The sequence below is a fragment of the Suncus etruscus genome, chromosome 6, assembly GCF_024139225.1.
Source record: "Suncus etruscus isolate mSunEtr1 chromosome 6, mSunEtr1.pri.cur, whole genome shotgun sequence".
In the NCBI taxonomy this organism is placed as follows: Eukaryota; Metazoa; Chordata; class Mammalia; order Eulipotyphla; family Soricidae; genus Suncus; species Suncus etruscus.
Window position 1 is genome coordinate 8,771,335 of NC_064853.1, and position 23,437 is coordinate 8,794,771.

Consider the following 23,437-nt stretch of genomic DNA (forward strand, 5'->3'; position numbering starts at 1 on the left):
CAAACACTAAACAAAACTACTATTGTGTATATTTAATATTGCAATGTGTCTAATTGATGTCTTTAATTCTTTTTGTCTATCTAAAAGTCATCACCTGCAAAACAACCACCACACAGATGCTTGTGAAGCTCAGATAAAATTATACTTCTCTCTTGATCAGATCCTCAGCAGACTTCCTATTATAATATGAATATAACGCTAGTTTCTAATCTGGTTTCATAAGGGATTTTAAATTTTTACTTTACCCATGTCTTCAATCTCATCTCATACTCTAAACTCTATTCACTGTGTTCTAGCTATATTAATCTTTTTGCTTCTCAGATACATTATATATAGTCTCTATTTTTAGAAGTAAAATTAGAGAGTAGGAGAGAGAAAAGAAAGAGAGAGCAGGTAGAGAAAGAAGAGAGGAGAAAGAACTTGAGAAAAATCCAGAGTGGTTGAAATATGGCAACCCCCAAGATGGAAAATTCATCTATGTTGGTTACTCTTTTTGGTTTGATTGCTTTTTGTATTAGGGTCACACCTGGCAGTGCTGAGGGATTACTCCTGGTTATTCATTCAGGGATCAAATCTAACCCTATAGGGTTTGGGGAATGAAATCTGGGACTATCTTGTGCAGGTGTGGTGAACAAGTTCGACACAAAGAGCCAAAATTTTAAACTGTGAGAGTCAGAGAGCCACACCACGCAGTGACGTGCCAAAACAGACAAACACACACAAAAGCATATAATTTTAACTATTATTAAATACATATTGCAGGGGTCTCAAACTCAATTTTCCTGGGAGCTGCAGGAGGCAAAGTCGGGGTGAGGCAGGGCCTCATCAGGGATTTTGCTTACCGAATATTCACAATAAAAAAATCGCATTAAGAGGTAAGGTGCCTGCTTTGCCTGCGCTAGCTTTGGACGGACCGCGGTTCGATCCCCCGGTGTCCCATATGGTCCCCCAAGCCAGGAGCGACTTCTGAGCGCATAGGCAGGAGTAACCCCTGAGCATTACCGGGTGTGGCCCAAAAACAAAAACAAAAACAAACAAAAAAATCGCATTAGTAAGAAAAAAAATCGCAAAAAATCTCATTAAACATTTGCATACCCCGAACAGAACTGCTCGGGGTATGCGAATGTTTAATGTGATTTTTTTTCTTACTAATGCGATTTTTATTGCGATTATTCGGTAAGCGAATAATCGCGAATACTGCGATATTTGAAGGCCGGCCTCGGGCCACAAAATGTTGTACGGAGGGCCGCAAGTTTGAGACCCCTGACATCATTGCATTTTGCCATGTTGAGTGAGGGTAAAAATCCTGTAGTGATGGTGAGGGTGTGCTGCGTCCTCCACACTAAGAATTAACGGCGAGATGTGACCCAACATGTGACAGACAGGTCCCCAGCTCACTGGCCCGTGCAGTTGTTGCCGAGGGATGGGAGAAGGGATGATGGCCTGGGGGCAGGAGTCCGCTCTCGGAGATCTCTCCTCAGAAGCAGCAGAACAAAATCCAAACTTGGCAAAGAATCACAGTATACAAAATAATGATAAGAGGCAAAGAGCCGCATTCATTTTGGCCGGGAGCCGCATGTTCGCCACCCCTGACCTTGTGCAAGGCAAGTACCCTATCCTTGGTACTATCTTTTCGAATCCTACCTATTATTCTTTGTTGCTATTTTTTTTGTTGTTGTTGTTCTTCCTCTAGAATTTCATTACTTTTTACCATTCAAGTATATATATATATATATATATATATATATATATATTTGGTTTTTGGGCCACAACCAGCAACACTCAGGAATTACTCCTGGATTTGTGCTCGATGTTGCTCCTGGCAGGCTCGGGGAACCATATGGAATGCCCGGGATTGAACCTAGGTCTATCTTGGATCTCCCATGTGCAAGACAAATGCCCTGCAACTGTACTATCACTTCAGCCCACCATTCAAGTCTTAATGAAAAGTCCACTTTCTTTTCTGAACTACCACAAAATCAAATGAATAAAGCATCCAAACCTGTAAACCTAACAAATAATAAAACTCCCAACCCCAGTATTTTATGTATCATTTTTATATAAAAAAGCACCATATTATTTATTGATTTATTGTGTTTGTAAGTCTCCTTCCACCTGACTTGGATATCATGAAAGAACAATCTATTTATACTGTTCATTGTCTTTTACTCCAGAATCTCAGAGTGTCTGATCATAAAAGTTATTTTTATTTTTTATAATAATTTTTATTTTGACCAAAGTGGATTACAAATTATTCACAGTAAAATTTTAGTTATATGGTGACATCAAATCAGGGGCCTTCCCACCACCAATGTTGTCATCCCTCTCTCCTCCCCCTCTCCCCTTCCAGCATGCATCCCATACCCTCCTCCTCTGCTCCCTGGGCTGCTAGTATAATGGTCCCCTCTGTGTCTAGCTTGTTGTAGATTGGGTATTGATTCTGTTGTTGTCTTTGGATTTGGTATCAAAGTCTGATATTTTGTTGTTGTTGTTTTCGGGCCACACCCATTTGATGTTCAGGGGTTACTCCTGGCTAAGCGCTCCGAAGTTGCCCCTGACTTGGGAGGACCATATGGGACGCCAGGGGATCTAACCGCTGTCCTTCCTTGGCTAGCGGTTGCAAGGCAGACACCTTACCTCTAGCACCACCTCGCCGAAGTCTGATAATTTTTAACTGACTTGTTCATTATATGAAATTAGAATTTACTGGCTGGCATGTACGAAAAGACATAAACCTACAGTGACAGGGAAAGAAACTGGGAATGATCAAATGATAGTAGGAAAAGATCTATGAAGTGTATTAATGCCACATTCAATGGCTTGTGTGCTTGTTCTTAAGTTAGCTCCAGAAAGCCAAAAGTGAAGTTTCCATTTTTTCTTAAGCACAGCCTTTAGATGTGAGTTTTTCTTTTACAAATATATATATATATGTATATATATTTATATTAAAATGTATATCCATTAGTTATATGTTACAACCACAGAGGTGCCTATGGAGATTCAATTTAGTAAAATGAAATGCTTTTGCTTTTTTTTCTTTTGGAAAAGAAATAAAACATTCAATTAAAGCAATTCCTTTTCTTTTCTGTTTTTTAGGAATCTATTTTAGATTTGTTTTCCTCTACTTAGCTAAGAGTCTAAATGGCATTTCAATGGAACTAAAACACACTGATGATTTTATTTATAAAATGGCCAATAAACAATTTTTAATATAGCATGTTATTATTAATTTTTATGAATTCATTCCTATGACATAACATTTCCTATTCTGTTGTTTTAATACAAATGTATATCTACACACCTATATGTGAGTCACAGCATCTGACTTTGATTAATTTTATGTGAAATTTAACTATACATATAGAAGACATTTCCCTTATATCCAGAAAATATTGTTCTTATGGACTAAACATTAGAGACCCTTTAAGTATCAAATCAAGTTTAAATATAAAGAACAAATACAGAGAAATACAATGTGGTGAGGTAAAGTTTCAGGATCCTTTCGAGTATAAACAATGTAAAATAAAATGTAATGGAATAAGAGGCTTGGGAAGAAGAACCCATAACTTTAAAAGCCACAAAAGAACAAACTAAAAGCTTATACTGCCTCAGGAAATAGAAAATATATATCCACAGAAATTAATGTCATGAAGTTAATATCTTTTGTGAATTTTTATTTTTAATATTACTCTGGCACTAATCTTAAATGTCACAGAAGCCAGAGGAACTTGTAGTAGTTTCAAAATATTCCCCTCGACTCTGTTCAGTTTTCTCAGGAGATATTTTGCATATTGGAAGATCTGAATTAACCTTGGCTTTAGTAGAGGAAAGAGAGACAGAGAGAAAGCAAGAAGCTTTTGGTGTTAGAATCATTTCCACTACATTATGGTATCTTGGTGTCTTATTGAACTAACTATCAATAATAGAGTAACTTGTTGCTTCCTGAAAGAAAAAAATATCAAGATACAAACTTCAGGGGATTATCTTTAATGCTGGAATAAAATATATCTGCTAAAAGTCAGAGCTTCTCTCTGAGAAATTTCCCATACATTATAGAAGGGCCCCAACGGAAATCAATTGCTTGTACCTGTTGAGTGTTCATTAATGTTCAAACTAAGCTGTAAAATATTTGTGCAGGCGAATGAAAAGCATATTTCTCTGCCATTGAGTATTGGCTTTATTGGATAGGCATATTATGGATTTAGAGCTTCAAATAACATATTCAAGATGACAAAAGAGCCTCTTAAAATGAAGTGGATCAAATGACTGATTCATACATTAATTAAATAAACAGTTCTGTAAAAACTTTGTTAGTAAAAGCACTAGGATATTCTAAAGCAACCACTTCTCAGTGAAGAATCTATGATAAATTTTCAAGTGAAGATCATCAGAACTTGCAGCGATGATTTGGAGATTTTTAGACAAAAAAAGAAGAAAGATTTTCAAAAGAGATTTGGAGAGAAAAAGGACATATAATTGGCATAGTGAAGAAAAAAAAAGGAATTAATTATCTCTAAATTATGACCTTAGCATGTTGGCCTTTTTTTGGGGGGGCGGTGTCACATCTGGCAGCGCTCAGGGGTTACTCCTGGCTCAAGCTTGAAATTGCACCCTGCAGGCTCAGGGAACCATATGGGATACCGGGATTCAAATCACTGTCCTTCTGCATGCAAGGCAAATGCACTACCTCCATGCTATCTCTCCGCCCTCTGCATGTTGGCCTTTTGAAAACTCTGAGCAGTACTTAGATCTTTTAAATCAACAAGAGTCAAGGTGGGTTTCAGTGAGAAATTCTTAATAAAATCAGATGAATGGAGTCCAAAGGGAAACAAAACCAAGGAGGAATTGCTGCAAGTTAAGGTAAGGAATATCAAGAACTTCAATTTGGACAATGGCCAAAGGAAGAGATAACTGCTTAAATGTGACTTAAGTGGATGGTGAATAATTTAGGGCGTAGGAGAAGAAGAAAGTGCTCTCTGGCTTTTGTGGTAAGAGGGCTACCTTACGTAGAAAAAATAACAAAACAGAGGCTTTTAATTAATTTTGTTTCTGTTTTTGTTTTTTGGGTCACACCCCGCAGCGCTCAGGGGTTACTCCTGGCTCCATGCTCAGAAATTGCTCCTGGCAGGCACGGGGGATGCCGGGATTCAAACCAATGACCTTCTGCATAGAAGGCAAACACTCTACCTCCATGCTATCTCTCCAGCCCCTAATTAATTAATATTAGGTTAATTTTTTAATTGAATCACCGTGAGATAGTGTTCACGATTGAGTTTCAGTCATACAATCTTCAACCACCCATCTTTCTTTCATCAGTGTACAATTTCATCACTGATGCCCCATTTTCTTGCCAACCTCCCTTTAGTACCTCCTTCTCTATAGCAAACATTTTTCTTCTCTCTCTCTATATTTTTTTGGCACTGTGGTTTGTGATATTGTTACTGAAGGAATATATACATATTACTTTACCTCCTTTCAGCACCCAGTACTTGTAGAGAATGATAATTTCCGACTATCATTGTCATAGTGTTCCCTTCTCGGGCCTAACTCACTCCTTCGCTCTTTGTGGCAAGCTTCCTACCATGGACTAGTTCTCCTGACACTTGTCTATTGTCTTTTGCTAGTACCATACTCTCTTTTTAAAAATATTCCTCAAATAAGTGTGATCATTCTATGTCTATCCCCCCTTATCTGACTCAATTCCCTCAGCATAATACTCTCCAGATACATCTGTGTATAAGCAAGTTTCATGACTTCATTTTTCCTAAAAGCTATATAGTATTCCTTTGTGTAGATATACCAATTTCTTTATCTAATCATCTGTTCTTGAACATTTGGGTTGTTTCAAGATTATGGTTACTAATAATAGTGCTGTACCCAATAGCCATCTGATAAGGAGTGAATATGTAAGTTAATATGTAAGATAGGTAAGGCATATGTAAGATTAACAAGAAAAATACTAACCCCATCAAAAAAATAGGAAGAAGAAATGAACAGAAACTTTGTCAAAGAAGAAATACAGATGCCCAAAAGGCAGATGAAGAAAATATCAGATTTCTTTTTGGTTTGGTTTGGTTTTGCCATGGAGTTTGGGGTAAAGAAGAGTAGTAACTTCTGTTACAATATGTGGTACATACTCTTGCAATATTTGACTTTTATGGAATAGAACTAAGGGCAGTGTTTGTAATTAACCATTACAAAGTAAATTCTAAGATCAGGAATAAACGATAAATAGTTCCTTTATGTCTTTGTGTATTTTTCCGATACCAAGTTCAACTTTATTATTATATTAAGAACATATATTTAATACAGAAAGATAATACAGAAAAATAACATTTCTTTAATATATAAAGATAGCATACATGGAAAATTTGTGTTAAATTTTATAAGAGAAATAATCAGTAGTAGATCTAATCTTGTTGAATGCTTTTGTTTATTTTTATCATGTATTTTACTATTTAAGCCCAATATATGCCCACAAACTACTAATTTATGAAAAAATAAAAATTGATAGAATTTATTACTATTCTGTAAATACTAGACAATTCTTTGTTGATGAGAAATATTTATATAGTGATGCCATTACAGAATACTCAAAAAGAAAGACATATTAATATAACATATTCTTTATTACTTCATTACAAAATAAATTAAAAGGACCACCTTTCCCTTTTGAATAGAGATTTTTATGAATGAAAACTATAGTGTCCCATGAATATCTTTCCTTGAAAACACTCAGAGCATCTAACTTTTTGGTAAACACTTTATTGGTTCTAAATGCTAATTTGGTTCCTTTTTCATCAAAGATGATCATTTATAAAAAAAATCAAGGGCCTAAATACAAGTCTAAGTTTGCTTGATAGTGAAGAATATACTTAGTCAAGCAGGTTATAGCCCCTTTCAGCTGAAAAAGAACTAATTACCAGCTAATTGTTCCAAGAAAAGATTAAGTCCTTCAGTACTACGAAACTGAAACAACCACCTCATTATTCTAACACACGGTTTGTACCTTCTGCTACAGTTAATCATTCAAGATGGATCACAGTTGCTGCTGATTCAAGTACTCTTGAAGAATAATTTGATACCAGTTTTGGTCTTCACTTGGGCTCTGCAGAAATGTAGATCCTAAATCTTAATTTATTTTGAAAAGCCAAGGCTTCAAAGAAGAACATTTAGTTCACAAGATTGAACAAACAGTTTTGCCTTTTTTGTGACCACTGAAAAGTTAACTTTATAAGGGACTCTAATAACAACACTGTTAATGTCTATTAAAATTTATAGGATACTTTAAAATGAAGTGTAATTGTTATCACTTCTTTCATTTCATTGAGACAGAACTCTAGGTGAAAGTAAGAATACATCTAGTTCATGGTGTACAGGCTTAAAAAACAGAGGATGCAAATATGTCACTCGGGATTAGCTAACTTCTTATATTGTCGCTTTGGATCTCAGAATGTAAAGAAATCATGAGCTTGAGTCAAACATGCTTCAGAAATTGAATATATTCTGGTAAAAGCATAAAGTAATGTGACAACAAAAATATTGGATCCCATTATGCATTATGGTATTATGGTTTCAGAAGCAGAGTTAATAGAAACATCAAAAAGCTATTCTATAAGCAGTGCCTGACAACCTTTTTTTGTTGTTGTTACAATAGCATGGAGGAATCCATTGATATATTTTACTGAAATAACTAGTGCATTAATACCATATGAGATAAATTAAGAAGACACCCAAGGAGAATAGAAAATGACTTAGTCACGCCTGTCCAGTTCAGAATATACATTATACTGTGAATTTTCATTATTTTGACAGTGAAAACTAATAATAAAATATATGGCAAAGGAACAGAGGTTTTAAAAATAAAAACAAAGATACATGATAGTTTTTGATAAGTTTGGTTATAAAGTGACTTCACTTAAACAGAATAAATTAAGTTATGAAACTAAAGACATGTTCTATGGAAATACGTGTTTTAAAATCTTAAGGAAGAATGATAAAATAGATTATTCATGCTGAAGGTAGTAAAAACTAATATTCAGAGTATTCATAATGCAGAATATTTATCATTGAAATGCTCCTTTATACATTATTACACATTAGTGCCTGAATTAAAATTCTCTGATCACTCTCTGTATTGATATATTCAAAAATGAAGTGAAAATATGCTTTTAAAGTAAGCATTTATGTTGCAATAATCATAACTTACAAAAAGTTTAACATACTGTGCAAATAACTTTTCTGAACCACTTCATAGTTAATTACAAGCCCGATGTCCCATCATTAACAAGCACAATCTCCAATTCAGCCGAATAAAAACACCCAAATTAGAAAATCAACATTAATACATTGCTATAATCTAATCTTTAGACCCATACAAGCCCTTTCAGCTGTGCCAATAAAGCCTTTTAAATTCTAATTTAAAATTGGTGCTTTTACTTACAATATTTATTTATATTCTTTAGTCAGAAATCATATTTTAGTCTTTTCTTGATCCCTATCTAATGTTTCTTATTAACAGCGCTTTCTTATAGCTCTGATTTTAACTAATTTAATTACTTTAAATGCAATTCAATGTGAATATTTTTCTTAGAGTTTGTTCAGGTTAGGTATAATGTATCTGCAACTTCTGTGAGCAGATGTATGTTTTGTGGGTCCTGAGGTCCTTGAGTTTTGTGTGTCCTGTACAAAGAGGGGTACTGTCAAATTTATGAAGTTTTGTTTACTGAGGCAAAGTATTATTTAGTAACGGAAATAGTGCACAGGGCCTAAAAGCATATAAATAATCATGCTACAAAATTATGAAATATTTTAACATGTAAACTTATCTTAGATATTACTAGATGGAGAATACAAGTTTCAAAGGTTCTGTCAAGCTAATACTTAGAAAAAATCTGTTTTTACATTTCTCTTTTATGACTTTTTATGGAGAAAATAAAACAAATAAAACATTTGTTTAAAATAGTAAAACAATGCTGCTAACTGAAAAAAAATTACTAAATACAGTATCTTTTTAAAAATATGTATCCATTAGAAACAGTCATGTAGTTTAATTTTATTTTAAATTTTATTATAGATTTTATTTTAAAAATTTAGTCTTTTTCTTAAATTTTGACTCGTTATATACTGCTTCTTCTCCAAAGTTATTCTATTTTAGCAAGCACAAATAATTGTTTGACAGTTTATCTCTTATTTTTTGATATTCTTTCCTCGTATTGTATTTTTGAGGTAGCTTATTTTATGTAAAAATTAAAATTATCCACTTCTAGAAGAAATAAAAAGAAAAATTCACAATGGGCCTTGAGTGGATTTTAAATGGAAGCAAGGGAATTTTGGAACACTTCTAAATTGATCTTTTTTTTTTTTTTCCAAATACTTAGAGGAGTCATCATTCAAAACAAGTCACTACTACTTAAGAGTTAGCACTTTAACACTCTGAATCTCTTCTTCCCACTCTTAGATCTCCTTAACCACCAAAGTCAACCATTTCCACATTGTGATTTGTTCACTGCTTTTTACCCTGTTTACAATATTTCTGGCATATGTTTGAAACATGTCTCTCAGTATATTAGGATAGCAGACTGAGAAATCACACTTCATCACTTCCTTTGTACAGGCAAGGCAAGACAAATAGAACCATTAACATTAGCTTAATATGTGTTTTCTTTTCTTCAAAGTACTTCATATTTTCAGAATCATCACAGATGTATTTACATAAAATTATATTTCAGTTCAGATCGAAAGAAGTTGAATTGTAATCATAATAAGTAATTATTAACTAACGAAGCATTAAAATATAAGGCAAATCAAAGTTAAGGCATCAGGATAAATTTTCTCACCATATACAACATTTTTATTTAAAGAGAAAGTCAATTTTTATCATAAAAGCTATAATTTGCCATTAGTTTGACTGCATAGAAATGGGTCCTAATTTTCACTTAAAAGTGTAGTCAGTCCTTAAATTTTGACTCATTATATATTGTTTCTTCACTAAATGTATATTTTAGCAACCACAAAAATATTTTTGACTAAATTTATTATATTTTAGCAACTATAAATATAAAATATAAAGATATTATACTATTTTGAGTTTTAGCTAATTGGTAAAAGTGCTAACATCCTGAATTTGAAATTTTTGTTTTTTGCTATGCATTAGCTACTCTGAGTAACATGAAACCAATTGAATAGCTATGAAGATTGAGTGTGTGTGAGTGGTAATCCAAGAATATATATAGGTTCAAAATTCAAATTTTGGCTATCAGTTCTCAGCAACCCCAGTTATTTGTTCCTGTTTGATTCCATCATATTCACCAAAGACTCATTAATCTTATTATTGAATATCCCCTATCAATTGACAAGGAAAGTATGATCAAGTGATATAAAATATTCAGGTCACACTACAGTTATTTCTCACAATGAGTCAGTCAATTAGTTTATTTATTGAGTTCTCATGGTACACACTATTGTAGGCAAAGGAATTTTGGCAGTGCACAAAACAGAAAAGGAAAAATAGCCCTCTATAAGGGGACAAAGGTTCCCAAGGAGCTCATCTATAAGTAAGCAAAGAGTATAGAGAATTCAGAGACCCTAAGTGCAAATGGAAAAACAGTGAAATGGTATTCAGGCTAAGAGCAAACCACTTGAGATGGTGTGATGAGGAAAAGCCACTGAGGCAACAGCTGAAGAGAGAAGCAAATCATTAGGAATATCTAGTTATGCAGAGAATTCTAGACAGATAAATAGTTAAGGGCCCCCCATGGGATCTCATTTTTCTGAGTACCCCTCAAGAAATATAATGCAGAAGTGATTCTTTTGCGAGAAGAATTGGATCATGGGATGTTAAAGTGTTTTTTGTTGTTGTTGAAATTTACTTTAATGTCCTCTGTTATTTGACATAAGCATGGACTGAATTTTCCAATATTTTTTAATATTGGAATTCCAATATTTTTTTTTTTGGTTTTTGGGCCACACCCGTTTGACGCTCAGGGGTTACTCCTGGCTATGTGCTCAGAAATCGCCCCTGGCTTGGGGGGACCATATGGGACACCGGGGGATCGAACCGCGGTCCTTCCTTGGCTAGCGCTTGCAAGGCAGACACCTTACCTCCAGCGCCACCTACCCGGCCCCATGAATTCCAATATTTTTTAAGCAAATAGGTGGAAATGTATTCGAATTTCTCTTCCATTTCACATTTCACTTTAACTAGTCATGAATGGAGAATGAAAATATATTTAGAATATTGAGCTCAATTTCATGTAAGACTATGTAATACAATGTAGACATTCAAATATCTATCTCGGTTTGCTTAACTGTCATAATTCTTATAAGTTTATTACATTTACATGGATGTTTAGGCATGTGAATTTTATGACAAAACCTATTATACTCTATATATTTAGAATATATTTAATAAGTAAAATAATTGTGGAACCATAAAGACTTACAATCTTTTCATCTCTCAGGAAATCACACTCTCTCTTAGAGTGATAATTATTATCCTCAAGATGTTTGTCCTAAAGCTACATTTCTTTTTAAATTTTACTGAAAGTGGAAAAGGAAAGATATAAAGATTTCACCTAACTTTAAGTATTAGAAGTCGCCATGTCTATTACATAGCTGATCTTTTTTCAAGACAATACTTTTGTAATTTTCATCCTATTAGCACCAAAATGAATGCCCAGTTATTCATATTTTGTGTTTTGAGTCTTTTGAACTATTTTTATAAATTATAAATGAAGTTACTAGTTTGAAAGTAATTTAAAATTAAAACAAAACTTAAAGAAATGTTATTAATGTTTTTGTGTACTTAATTCTAATAACATACCCATCACCAGAATATCTACCTCCTCTTCCAAACAACATAACACCCTCTCTTTCAATCCCCTATTCCAATCCAAACTCAGTTGTGTGGATCAGTTCTTGGTTACACTTTTTGCTTTAATTGCTACCTAGCTATGTATCATCAGTCCTACATAAATCCGTAGAGGTAAAAAATGAACCAAGATATAGAAACTTTACATGCAAGACAGTCTGCCAGGAAGACCCAAGGTCATTTTTACAGAGTTTTTCTTATGCCAAACATGTTCAGTGAAAATCAAACTTATTTTAATTCTGCTCAATACTGGCATGGTTTCAAAGCATACAGAATACATATGTACTAATTATGAGCTTTACTACTGATGACTGAAAATTTCCCCGAAGTTCCTCAGATGAAGTTCATTTCATTAATCTAGCATTGGATTTTATTTATAATATTGTTGGGGACTGACTTGTTTGAGGACATTTTGCTGTTCTCTCTGCCATAGCCCAGCTTTTCACCTAAAAGCAATATGCAGTCTTGCTGTAAAATTTTGAGCTAAGAGAAAAGAATGTACAGCTGCAGGACATAATTTAGCTCTTAGCCCGGAGGAGAGTAAAAACTGCCTGGTACAGTTATCAGAAACTAGGCCCCATTCCTTAAGACCACATTCCGGAGTAATTTAGGCTGTTATCAATAAGTATATGCTATATTGTCTGTTCAAGATCACTTAGGCAAGCACATATTGCACCATTTCCTGATAGTCAAGCAATTAGGAATGCAGCTAGTAGGACACTAGAAGTTTCCATTGAAACAGCACGTTCAGCATAGCTTGAAGGTCATCCAGCCCCTAGCCCACTGCCCACTTCCTTATGAGCCTTCGCGCCAAAAGTATGATTGACATCACCTTTGTACTGCCCCTTTTCTCCTACACTATTTAAGAAGGAACTGTAGCCAATAAAGACACCCTTGAACAGTGAGACGCTGCCTTGGGTCTTTATTATTAACCTCTCTCAGATTTTTTACAGTGTGGTTGTGCTTCTACTCAGCAAAATAGAAGTGCGGTCGTCTGAGAAGCCTTTCCAGCTAATTCCTGCTGGCCGGGCCCCCCTGGGGGGCTTCAGGACCCTGCATTTTGGCGCCCAACGCTGGGCTCGAAGATCACCGCCACACTCCGAACGACTACAGGTCGGCGAGTCTAGAGCTCCTTCGTAAATCGCGGAAATTACCTCATCAGGGTAAGCGTTGAAACGAGTTAGCCTTAATCAAATATTTAAACTGCAGTTTTTCCAGTCGTTCCGATCGCCGCCCCTGATTGGCTTTTGGGGCTTAACCCATAGGATACGCTACCATGGGTAATTCTTTGAGTACTGAACTTAAATTCATTAAATATATACAGTCTGAGTTGAAAGCCAGACATATAGAGGTTACCAAAAAAGATATTTGTAATTTTTTAATATTTGTTCATGATGTTTGCCAAAAATCTAGTGTTCCTGGGCTCCCTCTCGCTCTAACTCTGTCTCTCAGTTTCCTTCCTCTTCTGACCCTTCATCTTTACTTCTGCCGCTGCACCCTCTGTGCAAAATCCTAAACAGCCCTTCACTTCCCTAGCTTCAGCTCCGTCCCTGTTCCACCAACTCCCCTCCTTAACCAGCAATTGCAACAATACAAAGCCTTTAATTGGAAAAGCCTCACAGCTGTTTCAAGCCGTGTGACCCCAGCCCCTTACACGCTCTCCTGATTGAAATCTATTGGGGGCGGCGCTGTCTCCCCCGCTGAAAAGCTGAACTCTTGCAAAGTTAACTTTTTCTCCGCAGTAAAATCTTTCCTTCCAGCAAGCAAGCACACATTCTAATCTCTGAGCTCATCGCTGGCTTCACCTTAAAGGGACAGCGCCCATTTTCCAAATCCCAGCTTAAACCCGGTTCCACACGTGACAACAAACTTTTGCTACTCCCCCCCCCCCCTCCTGGCCATGCGCCGCTTCAGCAATTTCAGCAAGCAGGGCGAAAACCTCCCATCCCTTACTATACAAATGCCTATCTTCCCTCAGGCTTTTATAATTGTCTCTCTGGTGCTACAACTGTTCCCTTTTCCTGAGTTGGGATGCCTAAGTTGAAATGTTTTTCTAAGTATAAAGGCCACAGTTGGTAAAATTAAAAAGTCTTAAATGTGTTACAAAATGTCATAATAAGTTTAACCTACGCAAAGGTGACGTACCTGTTTTTAAAACTAAGTTTCTATGTAGCTAAAATGCAAAAAAAAAAAAAAAAAAAAAAAAAAAAAAAAAAAAAAAAAGCCCGCCGTTTTTTTTTTTTTCTCTCTTCCCTGCGCTGTAAGCTCGGCCTCTAAGCTTTTAAAGGCGCAGTGTACATTTTCCAAACCCTAGCTTGTCAGCAGCTCTGTGCCTGAGTCACTCTCCAAAGTCTGTGTCACAGCAACAGGAAAATAACAGCAATAAACACCCTTGTTCATGCCTCTCAAAAATTTTAAAGTAAGGTCATAATTCTGTTACTTGTAATAACAAATTATCAGTAAACAAAAAACCTTTTCGTGCTTTAAAACTTAAACAAACACACAAATATTAAAATTTAAGTCTTTTTTAAAATTATTTTTAATCTTAAAAGTATATGAAGTTTGTAAAATAGTTCATGTCATGGGCATTTTTTAGTAGCTTAGGCTCCTTAATCTGCATTTAAATATTTCTTATATTTTGTCTTTTTAATTGCTCTTTCCTTCCCATGTTTGCCATTCAAATCTAATAGTTAAATAACATTTTGTAACATTTTTAACTTTGTTTTTAAGAACCTCTGCATTGGGAAAAAAAGCAAAACTCCTTTGTTAAAATTACTGCACATGTTTAGAAAGTTAATTTTTTAAGAACTAAAATAATACAAGTGAGCAAAATAAGTTGGTCAGCTTTCCTTAACAATAATGTATAAACATTCCAAAACTCTAAGCTAAGCCTAAGCTCTTTTGAATGCATATAAATATAGCAAAATAGCATTGCCATTTGAAAAACTTAAACCAAATAATCTAAACCTTAAAAGTGGTTAGGCAGTTCAAATAGTGGCATAAAAGCCATTTCAATAACAAAAACAATATGATAACTAGTTAAATAAATTTGTTCATAAATTATTGTTCATAAACTTAAACCTTAAGTAGCTTTATTTCTTTTCTTAATTTCAAGCTTAATTTTAAACTCAAAGGTAAGTACAAATAATTTTGCATTTTCCAAGTTTAATCTTAAGTTGTCTCTGTTCATGTTGTGGTTAGCCCTTTTTAAAATAATATTGTTAATTAGTATCATAAAAGTAACTAAATTTTATAAGCAAATTAACAAGTATTAAAAATAATTTTGGTCTTAAGCTCTAGGTGTGTAAATGCATCAAATGTCTTTAACTATATTTTATAATGTCTAAACATTTTGTCAATTTGGTATCTAATATTTTTTACAAATTATTCACTTTAAGTCTTCAAAGTAAAAACAGTTGTTTTTTAAAGTCAGTTTTTTATACCTTTAATAATCATAGTTCATGCTCTTGTGTTTAATCATAAAAATTTTAACACTTTATTACAGCTGTCTTACTATTCTACTGTAAAACCAATTTATAACAAACCTGTTCCTTTACAGCAAATGATATCATACTTCAGAGTGCAGACTCCTTCTACAGTGCTCACTAAGCAATTTACTTAACAAAATTTTAACTGCTAACATTTTACTTTATGTTTTCAACTTTAAATTACAATTGTTTTAAAAATGTTTTGTGTTAAAGCTAAACCTTAAAATTTATTTTCAGCAGTTCCACTCCAGCTACGTTAACAATTTTTTTACAAACATGCCGGCTAAATATTTAAAAAGCGCTTGTCAATTTTTCCAATGCAAATTTTGAATAAGTCCTCTTGTCTGTTCATGTGTGTGTGTTATGCGTGAAAGTGGCCACAATGTTGTGTTTCGTGTTTGTTCTGTCTGTCTATTTGTTATTTTTGCATTTCATATAAATACAATTTTTAAAGCCTTATCCATTTTTAAAATTTCAATTAATTTTTTTTACCTGGCTTAGTCTCGTCATCTAACAAACTGTGAAATCCTGCCAAAAATCCTGTGCTAAGCTAGCTTTGTTCTATCAGCATGGCAAAAAAGGTAGGGGATGGTAAACCCCAAAAATTTCTCAAATGGCCATCAGGAATAACTTTTTCCTGGAGAATTTTTGGACTTTGCAATCCCCAGTTTTTCTGCTATGTGTAGTTAAGGCCAATAGAATAAGGCCAGATTTGGCTAGAAAAAGAAGCATCTAGCTTTAATATAATAACTAAGAAGTTTAAAGGAAATCATTTAAGTTCAGTTTAAAGGTTTTTGAACAATTGGCTATCATTAATTATAAGATTTTTTAAAAGTGCTAAAGTCTGGCAAAAGTCAGAGGCATTACCTCCTGCCAAGTTGTTTTCTTATAGACCTCCTACAGCTTCCTGCAGTCCTATCTTCACCCACTGCTAGCCCACCATTCCTACCGGACCTGTTTCTAACTGACTCTGCCTAAAGGAAATGCTGAATGGTACTCTGCCTGGCTGCCACCAACCACCCCCTTCGAACCAAGGCTTCATTAATTTGTTTGCTCCACTTCACTCCCTTGCAAGACAATGGCAACACCTCTGGTTCCTTCCCTTCCCCTTTTATGGTGCCGCATACATAGCCAAACCCCTCCCACGCATCCCCTAACCCATCCTGGAAGTAGCCCTTTGTGCCCTCACCATGGGTGCTAAGGAAGAGTGAACCACCCCCAATCAATTTTGCCACAACCTGGCCCATTCACCCATTCCCCAGGACACACTGGCTATGTCAGCTCAACCTCTCCCATGCCCTGAGCTCTTCAGGACTCTGCCTGCTTCCCCACCCTTCCAGCCCACGTGGTCTTCCGGACCCCCCTCCTCTTCTCAGCTCATCCTTGTCATGATCAACGCTTCCGCCCTCCGCCCAGATGCAAACGCCTTCGGTACCTGCTATTCACCCACCTCAAACCTCATCCTACAGCTGGTCAACGCCTCCACCATCACCGACCCTGCCTGCTTTGGCAACCTCCTGCCTGTCTCTAACCCCTTCGCTCTGCGATCCAGCCCCAAGCCTTACTTCAGCATCACCTTGGAACAGATGGTGAAACTTATACTTTGCCTTTTGGTACCCAATATGATTCCCCCTATTGAAAATTGTAATCAAATTCTTGTCATTAATTCCTCCTTTTAGTTCATAATTGCCCCCAATTTAACGTTTCTTGCCTGTTTCACTGGTTTATCTCCCCCATTGTTTCACATTTGTTTTTTCAGTCCTAAAACTACTGTGTTTTCATTGTTTTAATGCCTAACTTACCTGTCAAACCTGCTCTCACCCTAGCCTTAATCATAGGCCTGGGTGCTACCGCTGTAAGCACAATAATTTATTCATTGGTTCATACTCTAAAATCTGTCAATGCCTTAAGTATAACTGTTGTTAATAATGTTTACAAACTTAAACTAAGTTTACAACACTTAAAGCACATTGTTAAATCCCTAGCAAAGATAGTGCAGCAAAACCACCATGCTTTAATTTGGTTTCCTTTTTTTTTGAAGAAAGGGGGAGTCTGTGTAGCCCTTAAGGAACAATGTTGTATTTTTAAAGACAAAACTGGATTAGTTAGGGACAGCGTCCAACATATTGGTGATGGTATAAAAGATTTTGAAAAACATTTCGATGAAGAACAAGGTTGGTACCAGGATTGGTTTTTCTCTTCCCCTTGGTTCTACACTATCTTGTCCACCGTTGTGGGCCCTCTTATTAGCCTCATGCTGCTCTTTTCGCTTGGCCCATGGATTTTCCGCAAAATTACTGCCTTTATTAAAAACCAGGTAGATGAAAAGGCAAAAACCTCTATTCAGGTTAACTACCAGCGTCTAACCCCGCGTGACTCCTGTGAAAACTTGGCTTTAGTCACCAAGCCGCCTTTCCAGCCACTAAGTTTCCAGGAGATAGAGCGCATAGCTAACAGACGGAGCTCGCTCCGGCACTTGTGCTCTCGGCTGTGGAGACACCTACGACGGGATTAGCAAGGTCCCAGTTAGGGCACGGCCCTAAAAGGCTACAACGCATAATTCGGATCTCTGCGCGCAACCATGGCGTCTGTGGCCACCTGTTAAATGCGGCTTTGGCCGTGTCCGACCTGGTCAAACCTTGTATGCCTAAGACACGGTTCTTCCACCCGCTCACGACTTTCCTTCTTTTATTAGAAGAGAAAGGGGGAGATGTTGGGGACTGACTTGTTTGAGGACATTTTGCTGTTCTCTCTGCCATAGCCCAGCTTTTCACCTAAAAGCAATATGCAGTCTTGCTGTAAAATTTTGAGCTAAGAGAAAAGAATGTACAGCTGCAGGACATAATTTAGCTCTTAGCCCGGAGGAGAGTAAAAACTGCCTGGTACAGTTATCAGAAACTAGGCCCCATTCCTTAAGACCACATTCCGGAGTAATTTAGGCTGTTATCAATAAGTATATGCTATATTGTCTGTTCAAGATCACTTAGGCAAGCACATATTGCACCATTTCCTGATAGTCAAGCAATTAGGAATGCAGCTAGTAGGACACTAGAAGTTTCCATTGAAACAGCACGTTCAGCATAGCTTGAAGGTCATCCAGCCCCTAGCCCACTGCCCACTTCCTTATGAGCCTTCGCGCCAAAAGTATGATTGACATCACCTTTGTACTGCCCCTTTTCTCCTACACTATTTAAGAAGGAACTGTAGCCAATAAAGACACCCTTGAACAGTGAGACGCTGCCTTGGGTCTTTATTATTAACCTCTCTCAGATTTTTTACAGTGTGGTTGTGCTTCTACTCAGCAAAATAGAAGTGCGGTCGTCTGAGAAGCCTTTCCAGCTAATTCCTGCTGGCCGGGCCCCCCTGGGGGGCTTCAGGACCCTGCATAATATAACTTATATTTAAAATATAAATGCAAAAACTTGGCAACCCACTTCAGATTAATTTTCTATTTCAGATCCACATCATTGCTTGAAAGCAGAGGGAAATGAGTTCTCCTCCCTTTGATCCATATTTTCTCTTCAAGCACCATGCTGACATACAGATGCTGGGAAACAACTGCTCTTTTAGTGCCTTGACTTACAATGAATTAAGTGTGGCAGGTATAAAGATATGGAGACCTGCCCTCCTTCCCATGTTTTACCCTTGTCTTCCACTTATGGAGGAATAATTATGTTTTATCACTTGTATATTTAGATAGAATTCAAGTCATTATTTAAAGTCTTACATAATGAGGTATGAAAATTTAAAGATTTAATGTATATTTGAAGGTGTTTGGCTGACATATTGGTTAAAAATCAACCAAGGAAATTCCTTCTAATCCGCTTATGAAAAGGATTTTAAAAAATTAAGTTTTGAACCAACAGCGAAAAGTTTCCTAAGTGCTACTGATCTACTGATATATTTGGATAGTTAGTGATGGTGGTCAATATTCTTCAATAAAAGAAAATAATAATGATATTACTAATATCATTATTACTATTGATAGTATATAGACTAACACTAGTAAATATATAAAATCCATATTGATTTCTTTTTTCTTTTTTTTGGTTTTTGGGTCACAACTGGCAGTGCTCAGGGTTCACTCCTGGCTCTATGCTCAGAAATAGTTCCTGGCAGGCTCAGGGGACCATGTGGGATGCCAGGATTCGAACTACCATCCTTCTGCATGCAAGGCAACCACCTTATCTCCATGCCATCTCTCCGGCCCTGGCCATATTGATTTCTTAAAAATCCTTATCATAGTTTTCACTTTCAAAAATGTCACTTGTGTACACAAAATCCTGTTACTTGATCTAAATAACCCAAAGTGGGGTGAAACAAAATATTTAACTAAATAAAACACTGCATAAAATGTTAATATTGGTTTGTAAATGAACAAATTTTACCACATTTTATTGCATAATCATTATTCCATAGCCATTACATATTAAACTTTAAATAAAAAAGCTGTATATGTTGCTTTAGAAACTTGATTGTTTTTAAGTCATGAAAATATCAATTTTGTAAGTTTCCTTGCAATAATGATTAGAGATGTAGATACAGAATCTTCCCACCTCTTTTTGCAGTATGATTTTTAAAAGACAAAAGTATTTATATTTACTATGAACTCATAATATAGTGTATCTTTCAGTTTCTAGGAAAGACTTGTACAAAAATGAACTCAACCAAAATAGCAAACACATCGTAAAAGTGAAATGTCATTTCACATACTAGTAAAAAAAAATCATAAATCAAAATTTAGAAAATGCACAGTCACTTACTTTGGTAGAGTTTTCAAGTGATTTTCTCTCAGCTCCAAGATCCGTAATTTGACAAGTCTATAAAATAAATCAGAGTGTTTACTCTTAATATTTTATAGAGAATAGTATTATGATGATAAAAACAAATCACCCATTGTATTATTAAAATCAACATTCCCAAAGAATAATTTAGCAAAATTATGAATTTTATACAATTATACAGATCAATTGTTCTTGTGTTAATATTGTCCTATAATACCTACTCTCCTAAAAGTAAAGATCCTCCAAACATGATTTAACCAGGTCATTCATATCTCATGTTATAGAAAATATATCCGATTTATTGTTTTCATTCAACAAATTATTGATTATATACTAAATATGTCTATGCTCATTTGATCTCAGAAATTTTCCCCTAAAGATAATAAACTTTATGTAAGTAAATGTACAGTGTAGTTATTTAAATGTAAACGTTGTGGCTAGATCAATAGATATAGGGGTATCCAGAATCTTTTCTATTCTATTTTGGTGACATTACTACTTCCTAACTTCAGATTCCTCATCCATAATACAGATGAGAAAACAGTGTCCCACTATAGAAGGGCCTTAATCTTAAATGGTGAACATGTAAAGAATGATGCCTAGAACATCATAAGTTTCATGAGCTATCAGTGATTATTTTCACAATGGGATTATGTTATATTACATCTCATTGCTTCTTAATTAGATTTCTTCACATTTCTGATGTATGTTTTTGTTTTTGTTTTTTTTCTAATGTATCATGTACATTGCGACAATGTCAATTTTGGGACATCCCATGAAGAGGATGAGAACTGCTCTTGAGTTTATCATTTGCATAATAGTCATCATTAGGAATCATCTCACACTTAACTGGCACATATTATTACTAAAGTTTTACTAAAGACTATTTGAGCAGAAGCACTGACTATATTTTCTGCCTATTTAGTGCTCAGAAATATTTCTCTATTGAACTATTTCAACTACAATCACTGTTCTTTTCAGGTTAATCTAGGTCTAGGAAAATTTTTGAAATACTTTTCTTTCATAACTTCTTCCTTTCATATATTTAACAAGTTTGTCATCTCACTTTAATCTTATAGCATTGATCTTTTTTTTTTTTTTTTTTTTTTTGGTTTTGGGCCACACCCGGCGGTGCTCAGGGGTTACTCCTGGCTGTCTGCTCATAAATAGCTCCTGGCAGGCACGGGGACCATATGGGACACAGGGATTCGAACCAACCACCTTTGGTTCTGGATCGGCTGCTTGCAAGGCAAACGCCGCTGTGCTATCTCTCCGGGCCCAGCATTGATCTTAAACTAAACTGTCTACTTGAAATACAGTAATTTAGTACCTCTGAACACGAGTGTATTATTAGCAATGGCAAATTGAAAAGCATATAATTGTATTAAGTCATTTAAATATTTGTACTTGTAATAGCACTCTGTGATTCCTCTTTTACTTGGGAAGGGTCATCCAAGTAGTGATCAGGAGGCCTGGGGGCGCTGCAGATGATTTTCAGCCAAATGAAATCATCATTTTATGCAAGAGCCCAATGATACAAGATGCTCAGGATGTGGTTCCAGGGGTTATCTGGACCATTTTGGTGGTTCTTGTAAAGCCCAATGATACAAGATGCTCAGGATATGGTTCCAGGGGTTATCTGGACCATTTTGGTGGTTCTTGTAAAGGATTGGAACGGGGGGGGGGGGGAACATATGCGTAAACTCCAAGGTTGTGTGTGGTGATGCTCTTTTCTGGTACCAAGTGGTGCCAAGACTCAGATCTGGCTGGGGAAACATTTTAAACCATATATGATCTTTCTGGTCCTGGTGACTTATTTTTGACTTTAAGGACATGATATCTTACATGTTGAAAGATTCCTTAATCAGCATTTTTTGTTAAACTGAACAGTGAAGATTGAAAAACCTGTCAGTTTACAATAAAACGTATTTGGCAGATAATTCATACAAAATTAAATTCATGTTCCTAAATATTTGGGTTTAGGTATTAAACTTTATGTTTGCTAAATTTTACTCATTCTTTACATTAGGAATATTAAAAGAGAATTAATAAAATATATGGACAAAATGCCTCAGAATGATAATTACTTATGATTTTATGAGGCATATAGTTGCGGTCAGTATCCAAAGGACAATGTCAGTTTATATTTTTTATTTTTTTAAACTTTATTTATTTATTGATTGATTGGTTCTTGGGCCACACCGGCGATGCTTAGGGGTCACTCCTGGCTTTGCACTTAGAAATCACCTCTAGCAGGTTGGGGGAACAACCAGGATCAAACCAGCTCTCTCCCAGGTAGGCTGCATGCAAGGCAAATGCTGTACTATCTCTCCAGCCCCACAATGTCAATTTGTATAGAAGAAAGTTGATGTCCTCAGTTGTTTAGAAACTAGACAAAATTTGTTTTGTTTGAATTTGAATGTTAAAAACTCTGCAAATATATGGTGTTTATGAGTTGGGGTTTAATTTCTACAAAAGTAAGGTATTTGGAAAACATGTTCTGTATGTAAATAGTGATTGCTACAAGTTTAGTGACATTCATTACATTTATTTTTTGAGGCACTATACTAATTTTTGCCTATGTCAAGTTATACTTATTTTGTTATTTAACAACTTCACATATGCCCACTTATAAAAATGATCACTTAGTACATTTTGACAATGAATCTAAATTGTCTTAACTTTAAAGATATGTTCTAATCACTTCACAGATTTGACATAACAAAAACAAACCTATGTCCTTTGACAGATAAGCAGGTAAAGAATATTTAGTATATATACCTATGGAAATCATTTAGCCTTAGAAAGGATATTATTTTATTTTGATATCTGCTCTATGGTTGAACTTCCATATGATCCAGCTATAATACTCCTAGGGAATACAAAAATACAATTCAAAAATCCCTTCCTCACACCTATATACATTGCAGCACTATTTACAATAGCCAGACTCTGGAAACAACCACGATTCCCATCAACAGATGAATGGGTAAAGAAACTGTGGTACATATACACAAGGGACTATTATGCAGCCATTAGGAGAGATGAAGTCATGAAATTTTCCTATACATGGATGTACATGGAATCTAATATGCTGAGTGATATAATTCAGAGGGAGAGAGATAGACACAGAATAGTCTCATTCATCTATGGGTATTAAGAAAAATTAAAGACATTATTGTAATAATGGCCAGAGACAATAGAGATGAGGGCCGGAAGTACCAGCTCACAATATGAAGCTCACCATAAAGAGTGGTGAAGGCAGTTAGGGAAATAACTACACTAAAAACTAT

The 23,437-nt window shown here is 35.5% G+C and overlaps 1 protein-coding gene across 1 annotated transcript in view; it reads right to left on the reverse strand.

The window, feature by feature from the left end:
* Positions 1-23,437, reverse strand: part of LRRC7 (leucine rich repeat containing 7) — a 363,919-nt gene that overhangs the window by 256,070 nt on the left and 84,412 nt on the right. The window contains exon 5 of the mRNA XM_049775680.1: positions 20,124-20,180. Within this exon, the coding sequence (XP_049631637.1) occupies positions 20,124-20,180 (57 nt within the window). The remainder of the gene's footprint in view (positions 1-20,123; positions 20,181-23,437) is intronic.